This window comes from Nannobrachium achirus (genome assembly GCF_963921795.1).
Source record: "Nannobrachium achirus genome assembly, chromosome: 15".
Lineage (NCBI taxonomy): Eukaryota > Metazoa > Chordata > Actinopteri > Myctophiformes > Myctophidae > Nannobrachium > Nannobrachium achirus.
The window spans coordinates 27,274,508-27,295,679 of NC_137822.1; the positions used below are offsets into that span (position 1 = coordinate 27,274,508).

Genomic DNA, 21,172 nt, shown 5'->3' on the forward strand with positions numbered 1-21,172 from the left:
TACATTTTTTGGTGTTTTTCTTTTTCTTCCTTTTAAAAAAAATAATGCTCTACTTGATCATATTACAGCATCACACAAAAGTAGCAGATATACAAGCTCGAAAAACGGCGCGACAATTTGTATGTGCTTTCATTGAGCATAATCACTCAGAGTCACACAGTAGTAGTGTGAGTACTGTCTGTCTGTATGTGCATATACAGTATGCGCACGTGTGTGACTGTGAGCGCGCTGCATGCACAAAAACTCCATGAACAAACATACAGGAGAGAATTACACAAGTCAGGGAAACATGAGCCGCACATAATGTATGCCCAATAATAATGTATGCCCCATAATGTATGCCCATTTACTGTAACTACAAGACACAAGGGAACACCCTGCTTAGGTTACGCACAGATCTACAGTACATGCATTTAACGTAGTGGCACAGCACTGCGACACGTTGTGAGCTTGTAGATCGGCAAGTGATACCGACATGCAACTAATCCGGCATTAACATCAGTAATGTTAAATATTAATTTAAATGTTCACATTACGGTAAATGTAAATTACTGTCACGCCTTCGTTATACACTAATTATTGTTGTGGGGAGGTTTAGGACCACTGTCCTAGTTCAATTAAACCCACATAAACTAGGCGGCTATCATTACAATGCATTTTTGTTATGTAAACCCCTGCATGCTTTCTGCACTGCCATGTCTAATAGAAAATTGCCATAAATCACAGTGGAATCCACTGCGGCTGCAGCTGTAATTAGCTGACTGGTCTCTGCTTCCACTAGGACTGTGAATTTAGGTCAGCCATGACATGAAGTTTATGGGTCAATACAGTGTGTAGAATTTAGTTTATCCAGCTAACTGTACTAGTGGTCAGAGTGGAGATTCAGTAGCATGGGTCACAGTGGGCTGATCTCTGCCACACTTAGAGGAACTACTGCACGCATTGGAATGCATGGAATGGTTACTCTGAGGGCATTAAAAAGAGCTGTAGGTAGAAAAGCAGGAAAATCTTATCAGGCAGAAATGGACGTGGCCTGGATGGGATGTTCTTTTCTTTTTTTTTTACTGTATGACCCACAAAAATGTGAAGTGTCCTTTTATAGCATGATGTCAATTTGAAAAATTGTGGCATACTGGAAGTGTGGATGCAAAGTTTCAGGCCGATCTGTCCCGATCAGAGATTAGCTGCTGACAGTCGCACAGACGGAAGGACACACAGACACACACACACACACACACACGTACTGACAGGACTCAGGAGTGAAAATAATAGTTTCCAGTCTTCGGCCGTCTGGCCTGGTGGAGATGATAAGGTCCCAATTAAAGCTTTCCATCCATGTTTATCTATTATTATCCCTCTTATGCATACTTTGACACTTGTAGTATGTCAAAATTAAACCCTGGAGTTAAGGGTCATTACTGTACCTCAGTAGCATCTTGCAGGCTCGACAGTTGGTGTTCTTATCAAACGTATGCATCTGGAAATTGTGCTGATTGGCCGTGGCTCTTTCAGGTTTGATGTTGGACCTTGGTGATTGGAGGACATGAATCAATATTCATGAATGAAATGTAACTGACCGAAACGTATCCCTGAGCAGACAGTTAAATACACAAGTACTTATACATATACTGTAACAGAGAGAGCAACATCACACTCTTACATAATGAATAGAAAAAAATGCATAAAAAGTGTTTTTGCCATTTAATCCACAGTCATAGTCACTACACAGAATTCAGATGTCACCAGACATAACAGTCAGGAGCCAGACATGACCAGACATAAGAGCTCCAATTGTTTGGTGTGAGTGACCCCACAACCCAGTGGTTCCCAAACTTTTTAGCTCGAGACCCAAAAGACAAATTAGACATTTGCTTGGGACACAAACTAGAGAAAATAGCAGATATACAAGCTCACAATATGTCGCTTCAATCGGCGTTGTGAGCTTGTAGATAGGCTATTTTCACTACTTCTTAAACACTTGTTTTCTAATTTATGGAATTTCTTAGTTTTTTCTTTAATTTATTCATGAACTTCACTAGACGTGTTTTTTAATGAATGAAAAATTCACTCACATGGCCATCTCAAACTGCTCCATCCACTTCCTCTTGGTGTCTTCTGTTTTGCAAAAGAACTGGAAGCCTTGCTTCCCTTGCAGGTGTATCAAGTAGAAGCCATACGACCACTGGACAGAGAGATTGAGTGAGGAACGAATGGTGGACGAGAGAGAGAGACACATGATGGATGGTATGGGAATTGGGAACAACAAAAAATGCACAAAAAGGCCTGTGACATCTGTGACAGAAATATCAATCTGTATCGCATGTTGCCTATTTTACATATTTGTTGTGTATTTTATAAATTCCTTCAGTATTACCAGTGGTGTAAAGTAACTAAGTACATTTACTCAAGTACAATTTTGAGGTACAGTATTTATACTTTATGTGAGTATTTCCAATTTCCAATACTTTTATGTCATACTACTATATCTTCGAAAAGTTACTTTACAGATCTAAATTATAATAATATACTGTAAAACAAATGAACCACTTTAGCCATATTTTAAACCTAGGCTGTTTGAAAATAGCCGATCTATGCAACGCGTTGTGAGCTTGTAGAGCAGCCATTTTCATTGTGTACTTTTACTTTTGTTACTTTAAGTACATTTTGATGCCAACTCATACTTTTACTCAAGTACATTTTGAATTCCAGACTTTTACTTCTCACACCAAAATACCTAGAGTGGAATCCGCCATTGCATTTCAATGAGAATGGAGCGTTTTTTGCCAGTAGAGGATTTCTGCAAAAAACGCTACTTTCTCATTGAAATGCATTGGCGGATTCCACTCTAGGTATTTTGGTGTGAGGGCACCCTAACAGAGTATTTCTACCTCGCAGTATTGATACTTTTACTTAAGTAAAATAGGCAAGTTCTTTTTCCACCACTGAGTATTACAAGATAAACTGTGCATGCTTGGCGATGCATCTGCCCAAAAGCTGGAGAGAGAATCAGAGCCAGCGGGTGGACATGCGAATCACAGCATGACACCCCAAAACACACACCACAACTGCCAACACTAGGGCTGCTACGAGGAGGATGAGTCAAAATAAGGGGGTGACTTCAGCTTACCATTTTTCCACTCGACTGGTAAGCATGCAAAAAGAAAAGACACCAGAGAGGAGACCCAGTTACACATGCAACATGGACGGACACATGCAGATTCCAAACCAAAAGAAGCCAATGTTAGATTGGTGGCGGAATGCACTGCGATAGGTCGGTCGGTATGTTGTATGAATCATAAATGACCGTCATTACATTTACATGGTCTTTAAAAGCATGAGAGACGAGCACAATGCGTATCAGACGCTGCAATGCATTACTGATGAGGTCCGTATCTTAAATTGCCATCAACACACACCTTCAACTCAAGGACACGATTTATAATGACAGGATAATTGAGTACCTGAGACAAAAAATTGTCCATATTTTAAAAATGTTTTGATTTACCAGACTGTAAACCACAAACTAGACGTTTTAATCTGTTAAATTCTTAATGCACTCCCCCCTCATTTTGTTGAATTCGATTTTTTTTACATATATAATAATTAGGAATTATAAGACATAATACTTATGGAAAGTGGAAAAACAGTATATCTCCAACAGTTTGTGGAACAACAGTATAAGTCCGTACAAGCAATATTCAGCAGACAAAGGGAGCAGATAACATTAAAACAGACAATTGAACAAAATGAGGGGGGAGTGCATTAACAATTTAACAGATTAAAAATGACTAGTTTGTGGTTTTCAGTCTGGTAAATCAATATATATATATATATATATATATTAAAAAAAGACTGTTATTCGTCTCAGGTAGTCAATTCATGACCTACAATGACTTCAGAAAGCCTACAATACAATACAAGGTGGTCTGTGTGGATTTGTGTGTCTTACCTTTTTCATGTCTCTGTTGTTCATGGGATCGTCAGACATTTTATACAACTGCAGTTCTATAATCTCTTTAAGCTCATAGCTGTAGCCTTTCCTCTTGCAGACAATGACAACTTTGTCAAACAGGAATATGTACCTGTAGACACAGCCAACAGATTAATGGATGGATTTGAATGTGAGCAGAAATATATGTTTTATATACACTATTTTCTTCCAATAGTTTTCAACTAGACCATAACAGTGAACGTTCCAACCCATATGACAGACCTTCACTTCTGTTTCTTCGATGTAGCAACTAATCAAGTAATAACTTGACATAATGTAAAATAATTTAAAATAAAACCCTAAAATAAAACATTAAAATAATGCAATAATCTGCATGTAATGTAATCATAAAGATGTTGATTGCATAATTTAACTTTTTGCACATAATGTACAGTAATAAGGTTATTAAATTACACACTATTAATGTCATAACTTGCCATGAAAAGTAGTTAAAACTGAAATCGCACAATGATGCCACAATAGTTTTCACTTTTAAAAAATGTGTTCACTGAGTCTCCTAATACGCCAATATCTCTTTACTTCTTGCTAAATAAATAAAAACGGCAATATACACGTATCTTTACTTCTTGCTAAATAAATAAATACATTAAAGTGTACATATTTGACACATCTAACATTGTTTTCTGTAGGTCAATATATTTAATGTACAAATTATTAATGTACACAAGGATATTGCGATGCATTGTGAGCTTGGAGATTTGGTGTAGAAGGAAACACGAGCAGACCAAGAACAGACCCAACTCGGGTCCCTATACAATATAGAGGGTCTTAGACAGACCCTCTATACTTATATTGGTTGTTCACTTTGGTACTGAAGAACTCACCTGTCCTGCTTTGTTCGGTTGACAATAGAGGACACCTTAATCTCTCCATCTATCTTTGGCCTGCCATACTCCTCCAGTTTCACCTGCTGTAAGGTCATAACAAATATGCAAGGATCAATTCACCACAATATAGATCAGATGCACATGTGTTATGTGCTATAGAGTCCCCTCTTGGAATGTGTGTTCTACAGGTCCTGTACTTGATTATACTTTATTTTTTATCTTCTTCCCATTAAGAACTGAGGCCAATTCAAATGTTTTCTAAATGATATGGACCCCCAAAATGATAATGTATTTATTTTGTATCAATCGAGTGGAGCCAACACCCCCATATCAACATAATTTGTTCTAGGGACCCCCAGAAGAAAGGATTTGAGTTAAAAAATGTTTGTTTTAAAAAGTGTATACGGTATTCATTCATTTTTTCTCCACTATTTCTTGACTAGCCAATGTGCTATATTCATATAGCTAAAATATAAAATTACACATATGCTTTCCCGGTCTTGGGTTCATGTATTTTTATTTAGTTCACACTGTTGAATAGGCTCTAAGAACAATCACTTCACTGCCTGCAACGTAAGGGCATGTGACAAAATGCATGAATGCACACACATCCACCTGAATGCCCAGGTGCACGACAAACAGCAGTTCCAAAAAAACTCCACACACACCGGTAGAGAGAAAGCTCAGCTTATTTCTTTATCATTTGGGTCAGTTTAGATCTTCATCAGGACTTCAGAGCTTTTCTCTCTACCAGTGTGCAGACTTTATTTTTCTTTTCATGTGACAATAGATACCGTCAACCTTGATGTAGCCTATTATTGTTCATGTTCTTTATCAATGGTCCTGTTTTAATGATGTATCGCCAAAGCAAACAAAAAAATAAACTAAAGACATTGAACGGCCGCCACACTTGGCAATAAACTGCTTCTGAATCTGATTTATTCTCACTTTAATGTGAAACTGAGAGCAAACAAACCAACGGCTACACAGAGAAGTCGGAAATCCTGTGGCAGTCCGTGGCACAATGGAGAGCCAATGTTTATATTATGATTGCATTTCTTTAAAAGAAAAAAAAAAACGTTGCTTGGAGTGAATCTACATCCAGTATTCAGTCTGTTAACATAGAAAGGAAATGGATGGCTACCAGGCGGTTCTCAACCCAGAGTTTGAGACAAACAGACAATACTCTAAGCCAGTGGTTCTCATCCTAAAGCATACTCAGTTGATACGATTTTGTATCTCTGGGGTCCTCAAAAGTATTAATTTAAATCTGAGAGTGTACATATGGAACCAAATGGACCCCTATGGGTCCATTTGGTTCCATTTGTACACTCTCAGAGTTACAGACCCATCAGGGTCCATTTGGTGCTAGGAAGTCGCTGCAACAAAGCAGAAGGCCCGCAACACTCCAAATTAAATAAAGTCTTTACGGTGCACTGCTCAATAATATCATGAAACAGTGAAGAAGTTGCCAGCACACAAGGAATCTCCTTTTCACATGATTTATTTACTTCTTGAAATGAGACAACGAACATACATTTCGACCCTTAGGTCTTCCTCATCGTTGTCCATTTGGTTCTAAACTATAAATCATTTAGCTGCGGACGCCCCACTGGAACCCCCTCAAGGAACCCACGTTGAGAACCCATGCTCTAAGGAAACCAGGTTTTGTTTGGGGTTTTGTTTCACCCTAAAGCACTGACTTCTGCATTATTCAAATCAAAATGTTACAGACCGGCTGCTATGTGATCCCCTCTTTATATAGCACGACCTTGGGACAATGGTTGTGCTTTGTCAGGGATATAATGACAAGACAAGGAAAGCGTTTTAAAAATGCGCTCCCACTGGCTGGGGCTCCAACTACATGAAAATGAACACACTGGCCTTGACAGAGAGGGGTGAATTGAGGAGAGAGAGAGAGACAGACAGACAGGCAGAGAGAGGGGGGTAGGGGGGCAGTGGCTCAGGAGGTAGAAGCGGAAGTTTTCCCAGTTCGATCCCGGGCTCTCCCAGAGTTAGTGTCTAAGTGTCCTTGAGCACAGAACCCCTAATTGCTCCCTATGAGCAGGTTACTGCCTTGGCTTGCATTGTGTGCATGGTGTCTTCCGCTGTCGGTCTGTGAATGTGTGTGCGTGTGTGTGTGTGTGTGTGTGTGTGTGTGTGTGTGTGTGTGTGTGTGTGTGTGTGTGTGTGTGTGTGTGTGTGCGCGCGCGCACGTGCAAGAGAGAGAGAGAGAGAGAGAGAGAGAGAGAGAGAGAGAGAGAGAGAGAGAGAGAGAGAGAGAGAGAGATAATGGGTGAATGTAATGCACATTGTAAAGAGTTTTGGATAAAAGCCACAATATAAATGCACAATGTATGGAGAGATGGACAGACAGGCACACTGGAAGGGAGTCCCTGGGGTGATGTAAGGTAAAGAAAACTAGTTTCTACAATCCATCCAACTTGTCTGTTCATGCTCTGGAAGACTATGTGATTTATTAGATGGATGATGACTGCAGAAAACTGGCACAGGAAGATGATGCAAGATGGAAATTATTCCACACGGTTGGATATTTTAAAGATGGCTACAGACTCTCTCAAAAGCTCATCATGCTGCTGAACTATTTAGAACTAAAATCTAAACACTGGTGATAATGTACTGTACTGTATATTAAAACCACTTTCAACTTTATCTTCATATAATTGGTCCTCAGTCTCCTCACTAATGCTCACTATACAGTTTCTGTCTACTCACAACGCCTCGCAACGCTAGGCGATGTGTGCTTGTTGATCTGCCATTTTCACTAGTTTTGTGCGACAGTCTTGTATGATGAAGCAGGGCTTTACTTTACGAAAATACCTGCAAATTTGAAACTTAGAGATACAAGGTTTCTGCCCGTCAGTGACAATATACTACACTGAGCGGACCTATTTCTTTTTTCGTTTGAAAGGTTGAAAGTGGTTAATGGTGACAACAGACTCAAACAATATTGCAAACATTCCATTAGGTTTAAAAACATTATAACAACACAATCCTGTGGATGACGCTATGATTGAGGAGAGGTCAAATGATTCATGCATCAAGTAGGCCTACTTACAAGGTTCTCAATGCAATTTTGGAATTCGCTAATTTTCTTCAGTGTCTCGTTGTCCCTCTTCACCTCGTTGATGTACATGGCCAGGTCCTGGAAGAGCAAAGCACAGAGAGAGAGAGAGATGGAGGACCTTTTATCATCCAACTGTAAATCATTCTGACATCTGTTATATCATGACAGATGAGCTAAAACACTTTCTATAGCTTTGGCCTGGAGCAGTGCAGAGCACAGTTGTTTTTGAGGGCATGTATGCACTTGCATGCGGCAAGCACACCCACACATACAGTACACACACACACACACACACACACACACACACACACACACACACACACACACACACACACACACACACACACACACACACACACACACACACACACACACACACACACACACACACACACACACACACACACACGCACACGCACATGCGCACATGCATGCATGCACCCTCACATTAAAAATTTGAATAAACACAAAGTCTGACCTGCATAGCCTCCAACGCCTCCTTGAGTTGTTGTCTCTCTGGTCGATCAGTTGAGTGACTTAAAAGTTCCTGATGAGGGAAATAAATGCAAAGCAATGTTATGATGTATTTATATTGTGTATACCGTACATAATTGACCCCTTCGTTTAAGAAATATTTCTGGGTCAAAAGAAGGATAAAGGGCCCTAGAGATTAGCAGCGGTTGCCGCGGGGGCTCCCGCCGCTAGGATCAGCGTCAGCCGTGCCGCGGTGAGACACAAACACACTCGCTCAGCGAGTAAACGCCGCACGGTATGTCACGAAGATGAACACAATCCAGCTCTCATCGCCCGCGTACGCATGCACAAATGAGCACGCTTGCTGGGATTTCACGGGACTGCCCGCCTCTCTTTGAAAATGAATTACTAGGATGCGGTGACCGCGTATCGTCTGTAGGGCCCTTAAGAGTTGAGTGATTTTAAGCTAAGCTGTGTTTTGCACATCTTCAGTATCAGGTCGTATGACTTAACTTAAGACCTGGAGGTGTGGCCAGTGCTGTTTGGCTATTTTGAATGGCCAACAGCATTGGCCACCTCAAGGTCATGCAAAATATGGCCCCAGGTCTATGTAAAATTATAATACACATGCAATAGAGTTGACCTCAACTTATCTGAACTGAGATCACTTAAACAGAACAACTTCCTTATTGAATATTGTGCCTTTTGATTTTTTTTTTATATTCAGGGCAATTATATACAAACAAATTCACACTGAACATCTCTGACTCTGCTAGTCCCACAGTGTTGCAACAGATGAGCACAGAGATGAAACGGCAATGCAATACATTTCATGAATATTCCTGTCTTTTTCTACACATCAGAGGTTTGTTTATACAAAGTGTTTCATGAATTGCATTGCACAATCTGATAAACATATTACAACAATGGGAGTTTCATTTTGACTTATACATACGTAGGTCTATACATGTACGCATTCAGTGTTGTCAAAGTACAGTCCGAGGGCCCTCTGTGTTCCTTGAGGCGGTTCCAAATGGACCCTTTACAGGTAGGTCAGTAACTCAGAGTTAAGGGCAGTGTTGCCAACTCTCACGAGAGAAATGAGCAACCTCACCTCCAAAAACAAGACCTAAACAAGCAACCCAACCTCAAAACACAAGCCAAAACAAGCCCAACATGGCTGTATATTACTAATAAAAGATTTAACGCATACGCTCGCAGCAGTCATGAACATAGAGCCTGTGCCTGAAAGCTGCTGAGAAAAAACTATGTGCTTTAACCAGGCGCGAACAAAATAAAACATCTACAGATTCACAAACGTGGACACATCATCATTGCTGTTTCCTGAGTCACTGGGTGTTTCGGGTATTGCAACAGACACCTTCCTCCAGGCGACCCGACTGACGCTGATCAGTCCCCGGCCTGTGTCCAAGTGGCTACGGCCCCCACACTGTCTCTTGGGGACTTATGGTGGCTGGTGAGATGTTAGCAGCAGGTGTTGGCGACACTAGGATCTCTAGGAGGCACTGAGGGATGCCTCCGGACCTGGCTCCCCCTTCGTCTGACCAGAAATTACTTCTGTGCGTTGTGTCATCGTTGCCGCTGAACAGCAAACATCCCATTCTACCTTGATGGATTATTAAACCCTCCTTGCCGGTTTTACCACAGTCTGTAGCTTCTGAGTTCTTTCTCACGGAAGAAGTGGTAGAAGTAATTGTCCGATGAGGAGGGGGAGAAGGATTACTGGCATGTTTCAAGAAAGTTGAATGGCCAAAGTGCTTTATGCTGTGAATCTCATGAAAAACATTTGGCTGTGTCAGTGACAGACAGTGTAACTAATCGTCTCTCTCATTATCTTTATTTTGCGTTGGATACAGTAACTTGCCCAAGCACTGCTAATTGAAAAATCTAATCTAATTTAAATGAACATCATAACAGTACAAGGTTAAAGTAATTATTTGAGTGAGTTAATTCCGCCTCACTTAAATTACTCTCAGGTGTGAAGACCAACCTTGACTATTGAACTCAGTTTGCAATTGATTCAGAGCAGAACACACACCAAGCTCCCTTAAATAACATTGAACAAACCTTGAACAAAACTAAAAGATTTTCATTTCAACTTGCTAGGTAGGACTTATTTGAGATTATACAAAGAGTTTTCTGAAGACAAGGTCAGACTTACTGCAAAATTATTGTATACTTATACATACTTATGTGCATTATACTGTGCTCAAGCTTTGTCCACATGATCACTCAAATATGATATAAAGGTTCTCCGAGGTGGCTTATGGTGTTAATGGAAACACGATCTACACCACCCTGAACACCAAGCAAAGATGTGCCCTACGGCGTGATCGGACATTGTGTACATTGTGTACAAAGTAGATCTACTATTTTCAAAAGATATACATTTTGTACATTTGAAAACGTGAAATGGGACATTCTGAATAATGTACTTTAAGTACATTTTGATGCCAATACTTTTGCACTTTTGAAGTACATTTATAATTCCTGACCTTTACTTGTAACAGAGTATTTCTACATTGCAGTATTGATACTTTTACTAAGTAAAACACTTGAGTACCACTGTACACACACACACACACACACACACACACACACACACACACACACACACACACACACACACACACACACACACACACACACACACGTCAGTCTAAAAATGCCCTGAGGCCCTCAGCATACAAATTATTCACTGCAAAGCTATAGGATGGAGTGAAATGGAGTGGCTTTAATCCAATTACAACACGGCTGATTTGACCTCAGTGCCTTTCCGAGGAGCCTACAGAATCTCGGTTCACTCAAATACAGTAGTGGACAAGGTAAAGTACTCAAGTAAATACCCGAGTATTCAAATTTATGAAGTACAGTTTCTTTTTAATAGCAGTACATTTGTGTATTGAAATTTAGAACATAAAAAGCTAAAACAGAGCTTGTAGGTCAACCTTTTTCACTATACTATATTAAAATTGGATTAAGGGAGGACAGGCGGGCCGACCATGTCGTTGCGCTCATCGAACCAGGAATCAGAAATAACATATAAGGAGTTCCCAATGGAGCTATGCCTCAAATATGGAGTGCGTTGTCTAACATCGATCTGTTGTCATGGAATTGGGAGCACACAAAAGGGACACAAAGCTCTGACAAACACTATGATTGGTCAGATGAGATCGGCGGTGTGACGTACTTAGAAGTGAAAAGTACCTCAACATTGTACTTAAGTACAGCACTTGAGTAAATGTACTTTTACTCAATTTTACACCACTGTTATGTGGTTAATTTGTTAATTTCATCTCTTGTAAGTACAGGAGCCAAGAGTCCCTGTTGTGGAGTCAAAGGTATGTATATTTCTACATGAAATGTAGTGGAGTGAAAGCTTAAAAAAAAAGAAAACCCCAAAGGAAATACACCAAAAGATGACAGTACTTTATGTACTCAGTTACTGTCCACCACTGCCAGTGGTGAAAAAGTACTCACTTATTTTACTTAAGTAAAAGTATCACACCTAAATATAGAAATACTCCGTTACAACTAAAAGTTAGGAATTCTAAATGTACTTGAGTAAAAGTACAAAAGTATTGGCATCAAAATATACTTAAAAGTACAAAATGTTTGAAAATAGCAGATCTACAAACTCACAGTGAGCTTGTAGATCGGCCATTTTCAAATAGCCTATGTATAAAATAGGGCTAAAGTGGTTAATGTATGTTTTATAATATTATAATCGATATCTGTGTAAAGTAACTAGTAACTAAAGTTTTCAAATAAATGTAGTGGGGGAAAAACTGCAATATTTGGATATAGAATGTAGTGGAGTAGAAGTAAAAGTACTGATAACTGGACATAATAATCCAGTAAAGTAAAAGTCCCTCAAAACTAACACTTAAGTACAGTGCTTAAGTAAAAGTATTTAGTTACTTTACACCACTGACCACTTCTCACACACCATTCCATGAAGCTTCACAATCATCTGGCAGAGAGCCTCACCTCCACCTGGGTCCTCATTTGCTGCCATTTAACAATACCTTCGTACTCCAATCCTGCCAAACTGTCTCCATAGACTTCCATGTAATTCATAGTGCACGGATCATGCACACCCATGCCTAGATAATGCACCACGTGTGTCCACATTGCTCACAGCTTTCAAACAAAAGAATCCGAATGGAAATCCGTTCAGGCATTCATGAGATAGCAGCCACTATGTTTTACACTGTTGTGAGCTTGGAGGTCTGCTACCTGAGTTGTATGGGGGTTGTATGGGGGTTAAACAAGCAATTTCGCGATCGCTATCATGCCTACTAACGTTTTTGGGGTCCAAAAAAAAAAAAAAAAAAGATTTTTTTTTTTTTTTTTTTTTTCAAAATGGCGGCCATTCTCGGGTTCCTCGGGCGTGGCAGGGAGGGACATCCCAAAATTCTCGGGTTCCTCGGGCTTGGCAGGGTATGAGTTAAGTTACAACCTCATAAACTGATGCTCATCCATAATTGAGCCGATTAGTCAATTAATCATGGTGGAATTTATAGTGCCAAGCCCGTTTTATAGATGAACACCCAGACAGGGGTCCTGGGACAGGGACAGGAAAGGTTATCTGGTTTACAACGTGGCAAACGTTGTTACTTGTTCACAGAAGTAGGGGCTCAACAGTCAAATACAGCAGCAATCCCACTAAAAATAGTCAAATATTTTAAACTCAAAGGCTCTTACCCAGGGGTGTCGCACCAAATTCTGGGCCCTGGGTACAAGGATTCACTGCGGGCCCCCCATGAATGTTCATCATAGGGGGAGGGGGTTTAACCCATTTAGACAGGGAAAAATATTGAAAAATAGCAGATATACAAAGCTCACAGCGCGGCACGAGTGCTGCGCTGCAAGCTTGTAGATCTGCTATTTTTGAAAAATCTTGCACAAATCTTTCTAAGGTTTTTTTTTTAAACCTATGTTTCTATGTCGGTGGTGCTCAAACCTTTTCATGTGAAGGACCCCCGAAACCATATGTATTTGGCCACGGACCCCCATCTCAAAATATTCAGTTCCATACAATATACATATATTCAAAGATTTGCACACATTTTCGAGACTTTTCAAAATATAGCAGATCTACAAGCTCACAGCGCTGTGAGCTTGTGATCTGCTCAGTCCCACTTCCCCCCCCTTGTGATGCCCCTCTGCTCTTACCTTCAGTAATAGGTGGTACTTTAGCACCCTCTGCATGGGAACCACCAGGAGGTCTTGCAGTTTAAACTTGCCCTCCTGGACCTTCATAGTGCATTCCTACAAAGGAAAAGCACATTTAGAGACAGTTCACACAGCACAGGCCTCTGTGTTAACCAAGTGTAGAAAATGGAATCAAATCGACCCATTTTCAACACTCTCCAAGTTACAGACCTGAAAGGGTGCATTTTGGTTCGATTTCTACACTCTCCCCGAATCTCAAACCGGTCCATTCGTTTCCATTTTTACACGCTTGAGATTAAATGAGCACTGAGGAATTGACTGTGTAGGCCATTCATTCATGCACACAACAGCACAATGTACCACAGTACATTCAACATTCATTCGTTCACTCATTCCTTCGTCGTCATTGTGTGTTGTTAAGATTCCCACTATGGCTCACACATATCATTCACAAGACATTCCATCATCAACAACAACAGTGAGGCCACTTGATTCTCACAAGGCTTTTTTTTCTCCCCTGGATTGTGCCAGCCACACTTGCCTGCCACACAACAATTTCACCATTTATGCTGAGTGATGAATTCCTTTCAGGAATGAATTCATCACACTCTCTGTGACTGCAGGGGGATGGGGCACAAAGCGAGCAGGGTCCCAGAAGGAGTTGTAAATGGTCGCTGTTGGGTGTAAAACCTTGTATGTCCAAAACAATATTTTTCAGGAAATGGGGGGGTAAAAAGAACCTGTGTTGCAATGGCTCCAGTATAGTTGAGTCTTATCATCGTCGTTGTCGAGCAGAAATCTTGTATCTCCAAGTTTCACATTTGTAGGTTCTTTTGCAAAGTAAAGCCCTGCTTCATCATACAAGGCGGTCACACAAAAGTAGTGAAAACAGCAGATTTACAAGCACACAATGGAGGCGTTGTGTGCTTGTAGATCGGCGGTTTTCACTAGTTTAAATCATTTTTAAAAATGATAAATACAAAACGAACGGTTTTGAACATACATGGTTTTCACCTGACAATGACGTTATGATGAGCAGGTGCTTGAGAAAGCATCATCTATTAAAGCGGACAGCTCTCATCGCCTTAATTCTTTATATGAGCTATTGCCTTCCGGCCAATGGTTAAAGGCCCCTGTAACAAAAGAATAATAGGTACAATTTCTCATTTGTCCCTACCTCCATCCGTGCTATCAATAACGGAAGCAGGAGGAGGTAGCTGTTTATTCTCATGGATGGTGGTTGTTACACTTATACTTACTGTTATCTGGATCTTTTGACCATGCCTATGTCTATGTACTTGTTTGTGTATGTTCACTGTGTTTTTTAGAGCTTTTTATCATTTGCTGTAACATGAATTGCCAAGTTTGGGACATGATAAACTTGACTTGACTTGATAGTTCTTATTTTGTCACAGGCACTTGTTAATGCTTTCAATTGGTTAAATATTTATAAAACCATAGAAAGAGAATTAAAAAAAATCTAAATAGCTAAAATAGCTGAAAATAGCTCAATACATATTATTGCTACTTTTGCTTTTGCTGTCATATGATGAAAGACAATTAGGGCATTAATTCATGAAAACCCACAAACAGATGAAATGGAGATACGTGGTTTCTGCCCGACAGTGATTAAATTGTGTACTCTGGCCACACAAGAGATCATTCAATTTATCTGTGTCACCCCATACGACTCTTATTACAGCGATCTGCTGACTAAAAGACTTCCATTGTTCACTCCTAGTGAGTTCCCGTGTCTCCACTGTGATGAGGACAACTGTAATCCCTTCTCTTTTTTATTTTTAAATCAAGGTTTCTGTATACAAGGGCAGCGGGAAGCTGTTCCATTTTATGCCGTTAATACAAAGCCCCTCTATTTCTGAGAGAGGATCTCTGTGCGAATCTACCCAGGGCTCTAATCACCTCCGTTTTGTCAACAGTTTCCAGTTCCCATTCCCATGCTAATCTACCTTAATCCCTCTATTACAGAATGGTGTTAGCTTTTTCTTCGCATCAGTCCAGCCTCCAGATACTTCCAAAGGGGGATTTTTGGAGCAGAGAATTAGATGTGGGAACAAAGTGTTAGACATTAATAGTAATGTAGTAGGAAATTAAGTCCCCTGAGGCCAATGGCTGTTACGCAGCATATCATCTTCATTTCTGCATCTTTTCAAAATTCTCTTCTGTGAAAACTAGAATAGAAGACTGGGCAAAGGTAATGATTTCTAGCTAGCCCTCTTATAGGTAACCGAGATTTGTAAGAATGTCCAGAAAAAGTGTCTGTCTCTGGTTCCCAAATACATATTTTTGTCGTCTGTATTTACCATACATCAATGTGCTTTTGTTTCAAATGCCGAAAGTCTATCACCATAATGTCTTATCAAAATGTTATTGCGACCGTCAGGGAGCAGTTTACTATGAAAACCTCCACCGGCCGTCCGTCCGTCCGTCCGTCCGTCCGTCCGTCCGTCCGTCCGTCCGTCACACGTCACACGTGACCATCAACAAACGTCACACCTTTGTTGATGTTTAAATCGAAGAGTCTTGGTCAAATACTTCTGTTGGTTTCTGCACTGATCATTTATACAATTCAGCTGTGTTTGCTCGTGTCATCATGATGAGGTCATAAATCAGCCATGCCCAAATATAGATTTTACGGGTTTACATGCTTACTCAGTTATTCGTTATGTGAAAGTCCTATGACGTCTATGATATCTGACATCATCATACATACATTCCCTTTTATGCCCATAAATGGAGATCCCCTCTGTAGAACCAGCCACTGACATCACTGTAATGTCAGGGGAACCAAATCCCTTTTATGCCCATATATGGAGATCCCTGTGATGCCAGGGGAACCAAATCCCTTTTATGCCCATATATGGAGATATGGAGATCCCCGTGTTGCCAGGGTAACCAAATCCATTTTATGCCCATATATGGAGATCCCTGTGATGCCAGGGGAACCAAATCCCTTTTACGCCCATATATGGAGATCCCTTATGTCATCAATATTAAGCCCATATCTGTGAATATCTTTGGGTACCAGATGTCTCCATATATGGTTAAATGGTCCGATATACATCACTGGCCAGAAGACCAAGAAATGGTGCAACCTCGCCCTTTGCTTTTCTCCCTTAGGCATCTTACTGGTAGGTAGTTTAATGAGGAATGCAGTATGGTGGTAGGTAGGTAGTTATGGCCTTTGATGTAAGATTTTCACTTTCTAGGATAACTATATTTGCTATTCCCAGATGATGCCCTTTTAGGGTACCCCTCATGCCCATATATGGAGATCCCCAGGCTTTACTAATTAACATAAGTTTTATGCCCATATATGGAGATCAGTGTCCCAATGTCATCAGATATATGGGCATAAATGGACACAGGCAAACTAGATGGGCTGTATGGATATCCAGATGTGTGATGTAAGTGTTTTATTCCAAATGTGGCACCCCACAGACATATTTCCAGAAACAAAATCCCTTTCATGCCCATATATGGAGATTTCTGATGTCATCAATCCCAGGCCCTGTAAAAACATGGTTGCTATGGTAAACAGTTGGTTGCTAGGGTAAACAGTTGGTTGCTAGGGTAAGAAAACATGGTTGCTATGGTAAACAATTGGTTGCTAGGGTAAACAGTTGGTTGCTAGGGTAAAAAAAACATGGTTGCTGTGGTAAAAAGTTGGTTGCTAGGGTAAACAGTTGGTTGCTAAGGTAAAAAACATGGTTGCTATGGTAAACAGTTGGTTAGTAGGGTAAACCTTCAATGATTTTGACATCTTGTTACTAATCTGTCGGTAGATAATGCCGGTCTTATATAAGGGTCATTTGTGTACGGTGTGATGTCATACTGATGTCAGCAGTGTGACAGGAGATAAGCGACCAACGGTCGCTTATCTCCCGATTAGGGAGTCTTACTGGTATAGTAGGGTGAACCACTTTGTATATACATTACAGGAACTGCAGTACTGCAGGAACTGCACATCTTTATACCACTCTGGGAAGCTCACCCCTAGCATTCTAGCTTACCGTGTGTTACCAAAAAAAGGCCCACTAGGGGGCTACTTCTTAAGTACCCAGAGTACTTACTGAAACAGGAATGGCCACTTTATCTCATTTTGCACCTTTGGCATAGAGATTGACCACCACACACACTGGTTTGACTTGGTGATCTGATAGCCTACTTAATGATTTGACTGGGTCCCTACATTTGTACACTACTAGTTACATTAACTCTTAGATTTGACTGCATTATGACAAAATATAAATATGTTGCCGGCATCACAAACAAAAGTACACTGACAGTATCTCAAACATTAACAGCCAAAAATTGCAGAGTGACATACTTGTTATCTTCTGCTGTGTGCGATGAATTGCACTATTATTTTTGAGAGAGTGTGGTAGATTACCTCTACTGTCATCTTAACATCTTCCCGCGTGGCTATGAGCTCATCCAGTGTCTTCTGTGCATTCTCCATGTGACTGCAGTACTGTCCGTAGATCAGCAACCTGGAGGTGGACATAACCACACAAACTGTGAGTCTTTACCTGCCATCACTGCTTGTACACCACACTCACACATTACTGTTAACCACTTAAACCAGGGTTCTTCAACGTTAGTTGAGAGAGAGATGAAGCAGGGACCCCTACAACCTTCTCATAGATTCCACATAGTTTCATTGTTTGACAGCAAAATCATCAGTGTATTTTGGATTCTTGTCAATTTGTGTTTTCAGATATTGTCAATACATATCTTGACATTTCACTCTGTACTTAGTCTGCTCTTTTCCCCCTCTACACCAAACATCTTTGCTGAAAATAGTTATCTGCAAGCTCACAACGTCTTGCAGCGCAAGGCATGTGAGCTTATAGATCTGCTATTTTTGGCTAAAGTTCTCAGAATATGGACACTAGGGTTCAAGTGAAAAAAGTTTCTATCACACAAAGATTTGGAGGAGCTCCTGTAGTAACTCTGAGGACCCCCTAGGGGTCCCAGACCCCCTGTTGAAGACCCTTGACTTAAACCCTCCATAACTAGTGAAACGGACCAGAGTTGCAACTGTACTTCTCTGGCCAATAGCCAAATAGCCAATAGCCAAATAGCCAATCTACAAGCTCACAACGAGTTGCAACGTGTTGTGAACTTGTAGATATTATCTGGTGAATGTTCCCCCCGGAATAGAGGGCACTGGGGTTCAAGTGATTATAGGGGAAATAAAACACACTGTCGATACAAATAAACAGGAGTGATTATTGTAGAAGTGCTGGGCTGGCTAATTATACCCATTCCAATGCTGACTTGTTAATTATGCCCCAATATGCACACACAGTATCACCACAGATAAATAGACCTCTCAAAAACATTAGAGGCCTCACTAAGCATCACTGTGGTACGGTGGTAGTACAATATATACAGTACACAGTAAAACTATTATTGTTAGTGTAACTCAAATTGAAACATTTGTGAAAAGTTATGTCCAAGTCATGTGAATTGAGTCCACACAGTCACCTCTGGCATTTACAATATGATCAATATGATAAGAGTAACAACGTAATCATGTGATACTGAATATACGGAATGTATGGATATGAATACAGGTGTGCCTTGAGATTTCAACATGCAGGTTTTGTATTCCTTGGCTGTTTTCTTCATGGCTGAGCGTTGAGGGAGCAAACATTCAGCACTTAAATACACATTGGACGAGCATCTGGCTCGTCCCATGTGATTGTGATGTCCAAGTGACATAAAATAAATGGAACGTAACATAACATAAACCTAAAGCTCCCAACAGCAGTGATATGTTATTGGAAACCAAGTGAAAATAAATGTTTGCCTCCATATAGTCAGGTGTTTGGGAGCCTTTAGTCAGCGAACCGTATGGTAATAATGATGTTCAGTATAACAGAATTAATAACACTTTTTAAAGAGGTGAGAGGGGTGTGAGCCGCTCGGCACCATAGGGGACAGACGTAAAAATGAATGTGAATATATTCATTATGATTCCAAATATATACGCATACAATGAATAAGTGATGAATGAACTCTGGTCCCGGGGCAGTATTGTGAGAAATGGCATCCTCCTGTAATCACAGCACTAATGAAAGGCAGTGATTTCTATCGATGGCTTTGACAGCTTCGTCTTATCTGTGGAGGGGTGGAGGAGGAGGAGTGGGCGCTCTTCATTTGCGGCGGGGAGGATATGAAGAGTGCGTTCGTTCATTATATCACAATGGGACTCTGACACAGATCTACGGCTTCATATTGGAAGTAGTTCAAAGTCATATTGCCCAGAGGATAGCAGTGCCTGTACGCAGGGGCGTCACAAGGGGGGGGGGGGGGGGGGAGTGGGACTGAGTTACTAGGGCCCAAGGTGAAGGGGCCTGGAATTATTTGATACTTTAGCTATTGAAAAATAGCAGATCTACAAGCTCACAGCGCGGCACTGAGTGCTGCGCTGCGAGCTTGTAGATCTGCTATTTTTGAAAAGTCGTGAAAATGAGTGCAAATCTTTTATTTTTTTAAGCAAACATCTGTAACTAAAATTTTGCTTCTGGGGGGGTCCCTGGAACTAAATATTTTGAGATGGGAAACATACATTTTTCAAAAAAGGATTTTGAAACATTCAAAGACATTTTCACAGCGCGGCACTTGTGCTGCGCTGTGAGCTTGTATTATCTGCTATTTTTCAATAGTTAAAGCACAAAATAATGCGTTCCCAGTCTAAACAGGTTAAACCCCATCCCCCTATGAAGAACATTCATGGGGGGCCCCGCAGTGAATCCTTGTACACAGGGCCCAGAATTTGGTGCGACACCCCTGCCGTGCACGTGGCACACATTTTCTCTTTGCTCACTCACAGATTTCAAACTAGGGCATTGCCAGTTGCCACGGCTGTTCATGCCAATCCCCCCCGGTGCTCTTGGCACTCGAGCCTCCTAATCTGAATCCTAGAGTAGAGCGAGGCGAAGCGGCAAGCTGGCACCCTAAAGTCAAACCGCGCCTCTGACAGCTCTTTGATGGAGACGAGGAGGAGGACAACCCCGCAAAGAAATCCAGGATATATTTCTCCACATAACGCATCAAAGAGAGCCGCACGAAGCAATGCCAGGAAAACGGCATCTCCTGTGCAAACTTCTTCAGTTTCTCTAGTTTGACATCATTGACTGTCAAACTAGTCAATGATGAACCTCCACGGGGTGTCCAACAGGACACCCTCATTAAAGATAGATCCTATCCTCCACTGTTCTATCTGCCCAAACTAACATCAAATATGAGTTGTTTACTAACGAATATAAATCAAAGACTCAAGAGGGTTACGTTGTCACTCGTACAGGTACAAGCCGCAAAATGTTGGTGTGTCATGCTCTGCATACTGTGCTAACAGTAACAATAGATAACAAGAAGATAGATAATGATGATGCCTGTTTAAGGAAGACAATTAAGGGATAAAATAAACCTTTTAGCAGCAATGGAGTTTTGGAGAAAATAACAAATACAGGTAAAACATTTTACCAGCAATGGGGAGGGTCAGAAAATGAAGGAGGAATAGATTAGCAGGGTATATGCAGT

The 21,172-nt window shown here is 40.8% G+C and overlaps 1 protein-coding gene across 2 annotated transcripts in view; it reads right to left on the reverse strand.

The window, feature by feature from the left end:
• Positions 1-21,172, reverse strand: part of vav2 (vav 2 guanine nucleotide exchange factor) — a gene marked incomplete at both ends in the record, with an annotated part of 343,070 nt that overhangs the window by 11,226 nt on the left and 310,672 nt on the right. The window contains 9 exons of one of the 2 annotated variants that reach the window (XM_080742681.1): positions 1,425-1,526; positions 2,073-2,182; positions 3,128-3,142; positions 3,950-4,082; positions 4,837-4,922; positions 7,919-8,005; positions 8,406-8,474; positions 13,601-13,696; positions 18,012-18,111. In XM_080742681.1, coding sequence (XP_080598807.1) covers positions 1,425-1,526; positions 2,073-2,182; positions 3,128-3,142; positions 3,950-4,082; positions 4,837-4,922; positions 7,919-8,005; positions 8,406-8,474; positions 13,601-13,696; positions 18,012-18,111 — 798 coding nt within the window. The remainder of the gene's footprint in view (positions 1-1,424; positions 1,527-2,072; positions 2,183-3,127; positions 3,143-3,949; positions 4,083-4,836; positions 4,923-7,918; positions 8,006-8,405; positions 8,475-13,600; positions 13,697-18,011; positions 18,112-21,172) is intronic. The other variant, XM_080742680.1, reaches the window with a different exon arrangement.